General features: G+C 45.2%; 1 protein-coding gene across 2 annotated transcripts in view; it reads right to left on the bottom strand.

Annotated features, from left to right (window-relative positions):
- Positions 1–391: 391 nt before the first annotated feature.
- MYO1C (myosin IC) overlaps positions 392–10,670 on the bottom strand; it is a 30,305-nt gene continuing 20,026 nt past the window's right edge. For both annotated transcript variants that reach the window (XM_009958997.2, XM_086475085.1), the window contains 17 exons: positions 10,445–10,491; positions 10,078–10,158; positions 9,786–9,891; positions 9,151–9,268; positions 8,819–8,932; positions 8,561–8,637; positions 8,324–8,392; positions 7,810–7,894; positions 7,451–7,610; positions 6,586–6,669; positions 4,898–4,991; positions 4,727–4,782; positions 4,127–4,262; positions 2,552–2,622; positions 1,991–2,088; positions 1,639–1,738; positions 392–616 (listed from right to left, as the gene is read on the bottom strand). In XM_009958997.2, coding sequence (XP_009957299.1) covers positions 590–616; positions 1,639–1,738; positions 1,991–2,088; positions 2,552–2,622; positions 4,127–4,262; positions 4,727–4,782; positions 4,898–4,991; positions 6,586–6,669; positions 7,451–7,610; positions 7,810–7,894; positions 8,324–8,392; positions 8,561–8,637; positions 8,819–8,932; positions 9,151–9,268; positions 9,786–9,891; positions 10,078–10,158; positions 10,445–10,491 — 1,523 coding nt within the window. In that variant the 3' untranslated portion in view covers positions 392–589. The remainder of the gene's footprint in view (positions 617–1,638; positions 1,739–1,990; positions 2,089–2,551; positions 2,623–4,126; positions 4,263–4,726; positions 4,783–4,897; positions 4,992–6,585; positions 6,670–7,450; positions 7,611–7,809; positions 7,895–8,323; positions 8,393–8,560; positions 8,638–8,818; positions 8,933–9,150; positions 9,269–9,785; positions 9,892–10,077; positions 10,159–10,444; positions 10,492–10,670) is intronic.

Raw genomic sequence — 10,670 nt, 5'->3', positions numbered from 1 at the left:
AACTCCATTTCTCATAGTGCATCTCTCATACTCAGCTATAAAGTATTTACAGGGTTTTACTCATTTACACAATATGGCTTCAATATATAGTAACACAAAGCATCAAAACTTCTCAGAGCAAAATTCTTCATAAAACATTCTTTCTGAATATAAAGTTTGGCATGTTGTTGATTTGGCTGACAAAGCAGCAGTTACTTGTTCTCTGATTGTGCTTTTTTGATGATAAGCACAAATTTTGGTCGTTTCCATCAGGGCTTAAACTCTTTTACGTAAGAGTCAGAGCTACTTCTCCCTCAAAGCCCAGCTGAATATGTTTCATGAGCCACGGTTTCACAGACACTGCATTGGACCCATGCGTTTGCCACTCAGGTAAGGAAGAGAAGGCCTTTCTTTTGGAACTTTCATATTAAGACAAGAAAGCAAGATGTATTTTGTGGTTTTTCTGAAAGTGCAGGTCTTTGGTAACAATAAACAAAATGAGCAAAGCGAGGAAGGAGGGGGGGATTTTGCTGGGAACAACATCCAGCCAATTTTGTAGGGCGCAGCCGGGCTGATGGAGGGAAAGGTCCTGTTGTGGTGGCACGTGTTATCATCGAGAATTCAAACGAGGAGCAACCTGCAGGAGAAGAAGGACAAGCTAGCCAGTGTGTCGAAAACAGTTCTAGCTCCTAAACTAATCTTTAAAGCGCACCAGCCTGGCTGGTGGAATTCGGCTGTTGTTCTGTGCAGCCTGGGCGGGAATCAGAACCAGGTATTGGCAATTCGGTAGTTTGAGGAGGCCCCGGTGCTCTTACGCCCCAGCACCTGCGGTTGTATTTGAACTCCCTAAGCCAGCAGTACGAGGTGACTGCGGAGGAGGGAGGGGGGGAAAGTGTTCCTGAGGATCATCTGAAAAGGCTAGGGGAAAAGCGGATGGGATGGATTTCTTCCTAGTCCCAAGAAGTTACCTGGTTTCTGTCACCGATGCAAACAGAACCGCACGTGAGGGTTCTTATGCAAATTTAATCTCTTTTCCTGTGTACAGTCCATAGGCTTTCCACAGAGCAAGGAAATCCTTCGGCAGCGCTACATTTGTGGCTTTTTATAGGATAGATTGATCCAGCAAAGTGGAAATGCTGACTGCTGCTGTGAGGCTAGTCAGCAGGGCAGGGAGCTTGCTCTCGTGGCTGTGATGCTGAAGGGGAGTGAGTGCAGCCTGAACACGTCCTGGATTTACTTCTGAGTAACCTTTAGTCTGACAATACGCAAATCAGTTCTGCAACTCTTATCTGACCAGCAGGGAGAGCACAAACAATCTGAGAAGGGAAGAGGATTTTTTTTTTTGCTTCCTGTGTTTTTAAATGTCTGTCTTTCTAAAATTTGCTTTGCAACAGAGTAGACCATTAAAGCCTGAATTGTGGGGAGGGGGAAAAAGTGATGGATGGCACCATCACTTGATGAGTTTTGAGTACGCCTGGCAGTCTCTCGAGACTGCGGGAAGAGAAGTACAATGCCCAGCTCCACTAGGGGAAAAGGCTGGCAGACCAGGGCAGTGCATTCAGCAAGAAAGTCACGTGTGTCCATCTGCTGCAAACACGGTTTCGTGCCAAAATCTGGCTTTGCATCCACTGCAAGTAACCAGCCTCAGCCTGTACTCACCACTGTTAGATGGCCGTTCTTGGCTTTGGCTATGAGCAGTTCTGATCCTGATATAAAGTCGATTATGCCTTCTTTGCCTTGCCCAACTGTGAATTTTATGCTGTGAAGAGGTAAGAACAGATCTGATGAGTATTTGTGACCTCTCCACTACCTTCGTTTTACCCTTTTCCTATGCAACTGACCGCTTTGTATTGTGGCTTAGCTGCAACAGAGCTGCTTGTTCAAGGAAATGAGGCCTTTGTTAAGATGTGTTGGTGCTGTACAGGTGTGTTTCTGTAGCCCTCCGATGCTGAAGCAGAGCTCTCTTCAGAACCAACCCAAGAAACCCTGCGAGGGGCTTGGCTTCACTCACCTGCCCTGGTTGATGTTGACGTTATTGACTTTGTCTGCCTGCATGGCTGTTTTTGTGAGTGTCTCGATCACGTGGTCACTCTGAAGTACAACATCTCCCTGGGAGGAAAGAGGTCTCTTTATGATAGTGGCTTTACAGTATCCGTAGACCAAAATGATCACGCTGTAATTAACAGGGACAGAAGTGTCTCCACAGGTTAGCAGGGAAAAACACTTCTCCAAGTGGACCAGGCTTGGTGGAGATCTCTGGGGCCCCTGTTGTGGGTCACACTGTGGCTATGGCAGTTCACTTATTTACGTGTTGCCAGTAATGGGGACAAGGGACAGCACCAGTCCTGTTGGTGAACAAGTCACTGGTGAACCCTATCTGTGAGCACAAGTGAATACAAGTGAAATGCTACTTGGAGCTGGCACAAAGCTAGTTACAGATGGGGGCTGCTCACCCATACAGGTCACCATGTGTGCTCCACCTGCCCCCCCCCCCCAGCTGCATCTTCTGCTCTTTATGCCTTTAAAAAAACTTCTACAGGTGGTTGGAGAAATGATGGATGAGTCCCACTACCTTCTGTTTGTTATCCTCACAGTGCACGTGCAGCACAAACAAGTTATCGCTCAGGCTGCTGACGGAGATGCCTGCAACAGAGAACAGCCATTTGACACTCAACACAAGGATTCCCGTTTCAGAACCTCTCCCAGGAACGCAGCAACTGTTGTTCCCACACCAAGAAACCTGACAGCTGAGAAGCTGCACAGCAGCACTGCGCTAACATGTCAGCAGAGAGGCTGAAGAGGCTGCAAGGTGACAGTCAGTCAGCTTAAACTGTATTCTTCAAGATGGGAGAGAAACATTCAGGTGCCTCTGTCCATCAGAAGCAGGAAGAATGCCTGCTTACAAACTGTCACAGTCTTCATGGACTTGACAAAGAGCTGCTTCAGCCAGTTAAGGAAGGGACCTATGACCAAAATTTTACATTTCAGCCCCCACTGGACAGATACTTCGTTCTAGCCCAGTAGGTGATTGAGTGGTGCAATTACTGGGGTTAGCTAAGGGAGAGGGACAACTGGAACAAGGTGGTCACTGTTTTCTCCCCCTGCCGCCAACACCGGGTCAGAAAGGCCAGAGCTGCTGCAGGAGCTGGGCTCTAGCAAGCTCATTGCTGTGAATTCCTTGCTTGCCCTGCAGCTAGGCTTGGGGGCAGGCTGGACCCACAGCCACTTGCTGGCATGTTGGCCCCTGAAGATCCAGTCCTGAGCTCCTGCTGGATCTTGCTGTGCTGCACTGTGACCGACTCGTGCTCCGAATTCAGCATCTCCACCTTCCAGCCTTCTGCCCCTCTTGGCTGTGCATTGCTCATCTCTGCTAAATGAGAGAAAAATCCTCTCCCTGGGGTAGGTGGGTAGGGATTAGCTAAGGAGCACTGTGCTGTGTCTCAGGAGCCTTTGTTTCTTCACAGTTTATTTCCGGAATTTGTTTAGTATCTTGACACTAAATACAAACTGGATTAGCTATTTAGATTGAGCTCGCCCAACCCTAGCAGAGATGAACATCTATCTCTGCCATAATAGCGTCTGACAGAACTCCAAATTAGTGTTGCCCTTGGAAACCACTTCAAATGGTGACAAACGCAGGAGATAGATAGTTGCATCAGGCTAACGTCAAAATGATTAGCACCAAAACTGGCTGTAAAGAGGAACTGTAGCTGAGGCTGTGAGGTGAGAGGTTTCAGACAAGTAATGACTGCAATGCACTGGACAGACTCGGCAGTTTTCTCTCTCTGACCAAGTTCCCCCCTCTAAAAGTATCCAGCCTAGGTCAAATACTCTGAGGGCTGAAAGCCGTAGCAGTGTCCCAAGCAGCTGCTGTGTAATCATGGCGCAACTGCCCTGCAAGAGATGTGCAGTTGGGCAATGACTTAGGGGAGATGAGTTGGGTAATTTTTGTGACATTTTCTGGAGTTTCAATTTTAGATACTCAGTTTTGAGATATTACAGATTTAAAATGCTTAATCAGTATCAGATAATTCTGTTCTTGTCCAGGATAAAGCCACATTGGTTATTGTATTATTGCTTATTTAACTGTAGCCAAGGTGAAGGCTGAGTTAAGTGAGCCAAACCCCATTTCTGGTACCACTCTTACCTGTCAGATTGGCGTAGTCGATCCGTTGTTTGATTTTGGATTCCTCAACTATGATGACTGCGTTTTGGGTAAGAAGTAGCTGCCGTGCTCTTGCTTTGTATCCTTTCCGGTCATACTTGATCACAGGAACTGCATACTGAAATAAGTGTTAACAGTGCTAAAAATGCCATTTGTTTAATTGTCAGCTACCTTCCCTCTCGCCTAGACAGCCTGCAGGAGGAACTGGAGACAATTCTTTTGAGTCCTATTCTCGGTTCTGCCACAGCCTGCCCTGTTGACCTAGAGGAGTTCTGAACAATAACTTCATGACTGTCTGACTGTGGGCTTGAAAAATCCAGGTTTAGTTTCAGTCTGTGTAGGTCTCTCCTCTCCAGCCATGCCAGCTGCAACCCTTTCAGTTTTTGACTGACGTAATTAAACTTGCCTGAATCTCCAAATCATATTTCAGACCCATCAGCTCTTTCCATAGATGATCTTCTAAGGTATTTACAGGCTTAATATAATATAAAATTCTTGCTGCATTTTCTTCACAAATCTGATCTTCTGATGTTCTGCTGAATAACTAGAAGCTTGACAGAAGTATTAGGACACGTATCTCACCTTAATGGCTTCATTTTCTAAAGCCTGAAGAACTTTAGCATTTATCTCTTCATTTCCTATATTAAAACCAAAGAGGTGGGGGTCAGAAAGAGAAAATTCTAGCAAGAAGAGAGTAGACTAACCCCCCCCGCCTCTTCCTTCTTCCTGTTAAACTTTGCAACACCTACTCACCGAGTCGAGTGTTGATGAAGAGTCTAGGAACACTCTGAGGGTAATTGTCTTTTTTACCCTTAAAAATCTCACTGGCAATTACTTTTTGTTCCAGCTGCAAAGACGAGAGATGTATTCTTGTTTAGTATAAAATTTCTCCTTAATAAAAAAATAAATTGGTCTTAAAAAGAAATGCCCCCTTGTATTTTTTTTAATCAGTCACCATCTAGTTCTGACTTCCTGAATCATACTAGTCACACAGTTACCCAAAATATTGCATACACCTTACATTCTTAACAGCTACCCCATCTTTAGGGTAGAAAAGAAGTTCCTCCCCCCGCATATGGCTTTTTTCACATTTCAAATTATTTATTTCCCTCCCCCAAAGCCTTTCAAGCTCATCAACATCTTTACTTGAAGTACTGACAAAAAAGTTACGTCCTTCTTAGCAACTATGTGACACATTCTCTGACCTACTCAATATTCTCTACCTTATCCTCTGACAAACAGCACAATTCCATTAGCCACAGTCTTGCCCTGGGAGTTCCTGATTAGATGATTAGTCACCATAAATAAACCTTCGGTCCCTTTCACAGGGGCAGCATTCCAGGATACAGCACCCCACCCTGTAAATAGGACCTGTGCTCTTAGCTCCTCACTTGTGCTCCTTCAGCTTAAGAGCAAAACCAGTGAAGGCCACGGGAAAGCCCCTGTGCTTTATTTAGGGCAAACACGTTATGGGCCCCGTTGCACACTATCATGTACCTCAGAAGGTTTACAGGTGAAAATGCAGAGAAAAGATACTGGTTGGAAAAGAAAGTTGTTCTGCCGAGTTTCCACCTCCAGCTCAGTCCTGGCTGGTATTAATCCCGTGTCCTTAATCCCAGGCTCAGCCACTAACTAATCTACAGCATTTCATTACATGGGCTTCCTACTCTGCAATAAAAAAAAAGCTTAATGGCAACTGTTACCATCATCTCCTAACAGTTACATCCACAGGGTTTCAGGTATATATTCCCTTCACTGAGCCCTTTTTTTGTATTAAAAAAAAAAATTCCCTCCCCTACCTTTCCAGGGCATGGTTTGGGTTGGAAGGGACCTTAAAGACCATCTCGTTCCAACCCCCTGCCACAGGCACCTTCCACTAGAGCAGGCCCTGGCTAAGATGAATCGGATGTCAGTATCATTTTTATTCTTTCGAGATAGAACAGCAGCTGTAACATTTATGGCACTTCTCTGTTTGGAAAATGACTAGTTTTGTGACTGCAAAATTTCTCCTCTTTATTTTATATGACCAGAATAATGCAGCTTCTTACGGGAAGAATAACAGGGCCTTTCAGTATAGAAATTATATAGGGGGCACGGATAGACCACCCTGTTTAAATAGTATGTATTGAAATATGTATGTAATAGGTTTTCTTTGACTTTATGCACATTCTAGTCTTTTAGTTTTTTGTCTCTAACCTAAAAAAAACCAAAACAAACACACTTTGTTCTTGTGGAACCGTTAAGGAACCACCGAAGAACACAGTGATGTGAGTTCCTCCACCTCACCCCCGCTGCTGTGACTCCCTCTGTAGCAGCACCCTTCTTCCCCTGCCCTGCTGCTCCTCTCCTTCATTTCTTACAATAAGTAATGCCAAGACCCCTGCCCCCCGTTCGCGGGGACGTCAGCATAGTTTGTGAAATAATGTAAACTTGTCTCCTACCTGCTGCTTCCACTCTGGGCTGATCCTCTTGCAGTAGGTCCAGACCATGTTCTGCATACAGAGCTGTCGCAGGAGCTGGGACGCCTGAAGAAGAAATGAAAACGGCTCAAAATTATTGGTGAACCAATTCAAACCGTGAAGACAGATATGAAGCAACTGATGAAAAATGCACTGCTGAATTAAAATACTCTCTCGTTCCTGAGAGTCGCTTTTAATATTAAATAATAGGAAGTTTATTTTCCTCCTTTCTAAGGGAGTTTGCGCTGCAACATTCTCCAACTGCTTTAGAGGAGAACGGACACCAGGAGCGCTCCGCTTTACCCGGCTGTGCCCTTCCCTGCTTCCAGCTGCACCGGCAATCCAGACAAACACAGACCTTTGGAGAACTGGGACTTTCTGCAATATTTTGGTTTGATCGGATAGAAAACCAGTTCTGCCAAATGCAGAACAACAATGGCAATAGAGGAAGTTGAATATGTTCTTCACAGCAACCACATTGTTACTGCAGCCAACTGAACTGTCCAGAGGGAACGTAATTTGTTCAGAGAAAAAGGGAAGAAAATTTCAGAAACGGATGAGAAAACCACTAGAAAATGGTGTTGGCAACAGCACCACACTCTCAAGAACTTCAACACTAAAGCTCTAATAATTTTACAGATGTGCTAATTACACCCACGTGATGATGTCTGGATTAATTCTACCAGTAGAGATGCTAATGCAACCTGGAACTTGAGCGAGAACCTGGCTTGTTCTTCTGACAGCAGGAGGGTCCCCTCAGGCCTTTGGTGGCCCGTGGTCTGAAATGCTGCCATTAGTCTCCTCCGTCCTGCGTGTCAGTCACCTGAGCCTGTGCAGTTGTGCCTACCTCACAGAGCGATGGAGGAGGCGTTGGCCATGATTTGTCCAGAACGTTTTTGGGTAAATTACGCTTGAGGTTCATCAGGAAGGAGAAGCGGATGTAATCAAGGAAATACTCATTCTCTGGGCAGCGAGGGTGGTTCCGGTAAATAAAACCTTTAATGAACCTGAGGAAGACGAAAATTTTATTAGGAAATTAGAAAAGTGATCAAAGTCAAGTGATATTTAGAGATCTCTTCCAATCCAACCATTTTCTGGGCTTTATTTAGTAGTCGTAATTTATTGAAAACCCCTCTGATACTGTAGTGAGGAGGAAGTTTATTCTTATCATCCTATTGTTAAGTACTTGGGTTACTCTTTACGCACCTTCTGATAGTCTCCACTGCCCACTTCTTCTTGGCAGCTTTTCGGCGTCCCAAGGTTCCCCGCCACCAGGACTGGATAGCTATTGCTAAAAATAACACCAAGATTTTGCACTAAGTGAGCTCCTTCGTACCAATATTGACCCCCTACAAAACTGGCAACAAAGAGCACTCCAGAAACCCTGCTCTGGAAATAAACAGCCTTCAACATGGCATGTGGGAAAGAAAGTCATTTGGGTTCTTAACAATACGATGGAATGGGTAAATGTCAATAAAAAGCAGATGGGAGCGGCTGTAGGGGGGCTGCTGGGTGACGGTGAGTTCAGTCTGCTTCTCTTGCTCAGAGCCTCACAGCCTAACGGTGGAAAGCCTGGGTACCACACCACCATCTTCCACTCTACTTCCAGCAAGGCTTTGGGAATGTTCCTCCTTGACCATCAAACTCAAGTCAGCTCTGACAACAACGTCCGCTTCAAACCATGCCGTTACCCAGCACTGCAGCCTTCTCTCTCTCATACCTGAGTGTTTCATGTGCAGGAATTTCTTTCGACGGTAGAAGCCTCTCCACGTGGCCTGCATTTTTGTTGCTGGAATTGCAAGAAAAACAGACATTTGAAGTTGTGACCAAGCAGATTTTGGTAGAAAAAGGCTCAGCTTTTTAAACAAAAATCCCTCCCCAAACAAACAGCAAAAAAAAAAAAAAAATCAGAAAACAGCCAACTGTCCATGACACTACTGCAGCGTGTGTGACTCACCCAGACTCTGCTTCCTCACTTCCAGAGCATCTTCTGTTGCAAACAAGGTCTTGGGAAAGCGGATAAAAATCTTTGTTCTAGAAATAGAAATGGAGAATTATGTTTAACATGCCAGAGAAGTTTGCTTCCTGCCCTTAGCGTCCCCTTGGGGATCTCGAATCTTCTCCTCACCCATTAGCCAGAGAAGCCTTATTTAAAAGCAGTGTCATGGATGTCCAGTGATTCATAACCTCAAATTAAGAAAACAGAAGAACTAACCGTCCCATTTTGTATTCTTCCTGTTTGTAGCCAAGATGCTTCACCAGCACAGCCACCCCATCGTGGGGCCGGCCGTCCCAGGTAGGCCACGTTTCTGGACAAAGGGATTTGTACCTGTGAATCGACAGCAGAAGACTTTTAGGGAGAGAAATCCAGTCCATACAGGGCAGTGGGGAGGGAGAGAGGCCATGCTTCTTGCTCCCTCAAGAAAACAAGTCTTTCAGGTGTAAGGGCTACCTCTGCTGTTCGGAACAGCTCCCCAGCTTCAAACATCTGTGGGACCAAGAGCACGGGGAGGGAGCAGCAGGGAGAGATGTCCAAGGTAATCCTACCTCTGCAGGAAAACTTCGTATTTTCTTCGATAGGCAAACCCGGCTCTGCGCACTCTGAGGTTCTCCATCAGCCCCAGGTATTTCACTTGATGTCGGATTATAACTTCGTCAAATCGATCTTGAGAGAGCAGAAAACCAGAGAAACGTGGTTAACGTGTAGCTGTCCCTTCATGTGGGGAAGGGGAATGCTCAGTTCTTGGTTGTACCTTACACAGTTATCTTTAACCTCTACCCCATCCTCACGGTGCAAGTCCAACACAACTTGGCGTCTCCTGTCTCCCCCGCCACCTCCCTTTAATATACATTTATATTTAGTTCCAAAAAGAAGTTCTCTTTTAGGATGTTCTGTGCATACAGGAGGGAGAATAAAGGAGGTTACGTAGGTTAATAATTCTTCGCTTTAAACATGACCCTACTCCACCCAAGACCAGTGCTCCCATTCTGATTCCCGGCTGCTGGTACTGCCACCACCTCCCTACGAGAAGCACTGGCACAGGCCCAAAATGAAAAAAAAAAAAAAAAAAATCTTGCAGGACTTCTCCATCTGAGCTCCTTTCTGTGCCTCACTGACTGGATCTGCTGGTCTATACGTAGCTGTCGTAGGAAAAAAAGAGGAAGAGTCACCAGGGCCGTACCAGCCTGTTTAGCATCGTTCGGTTTGATGCAACGGATGTAGGAGGGTTCTTTGGACATCAGAATTTCCATGAGTTTGGAGAGGCTGTTTTTAAACTGAGTTGCTGCCTAGGAGAAAAGGAGGAAAATTACGTGTGAAGTGATGACTTACAGCTAGTACTTCTGACTGCAGAACAAACCTCTGTCTGCCAGCTTTGAAAGTAAGAGGCTTGCGTTCAGGTTACCACGTTAGACAGGACACGTCTTTTCAAAAGAGGAAATAGTCCCACTTCCCTCCAGCTCTGGTGTTCTTACCGTTTCAGGTCTCTTTTTGTCTGTCAGCTCTGTCCTGTCAAAACACTGATTTATGATAGGATTCTCAGAGTTGCACATGGTCTGCAGAGAGAGACGTTTTCAGAGATAAAGTACAGAGTATTCTTCAGAGAACTATCAAAGAAACATGGGACAAAACTGTTTGTTTGGGGGTTTTGTCTTGTTTTGTTTTGCTTTTTAATACTAAAATTAACTTTGGGCACCTCAATTTGTCTTTTCATAGTGCAGCCCCATGGACACACATTCTCCAGGTGGAGTCTAGAAGATCTTTTTCCCTCATGTGCCACGCAATTTTAAACCAAACTCCTCGTTCTGCCGAGTACTGGAAACATCCTCTATCCACACTCACCTCCTTCAGGTTCCGAAAGAGAAGGTCATTGTTTTTATCTAGAAAACCTGGAAGAAAAAGAAACCACTCAGGCTGCCACTGCTGTTTCATAGCAACTTCACAACAAGGCAGGAATTTGAGATGGGAAATTAATCTCGTTAATCAAACGGTGTGTGGACATGTTCTATGCCCTGATTTTCCTTTACTGTATAGTGAAGCTGGTTTAATTCAAAGGGCAGAGGAGGGG

This window comes from Leptosomus discolor, chromosome 18 (genome assembly GCF_034619465.1).
Source record: "Leptosomus discolor isolate bLepDis1 chromosome 18, bLepDis1.hap2, whole genome shotgun sequence".
Taxonomy (NCBI): Eukaryota; Metazoa; Chordata; class Aves; order Leptosomiformes; family Leptosomidae; genus Leptosomus; species Leptosomus discolor.
The sequence above is the reverse complement of the archived record's forward strand: the minus strand, read 5'-3'. Positions and strand labels throughout refer to the sequence as shown.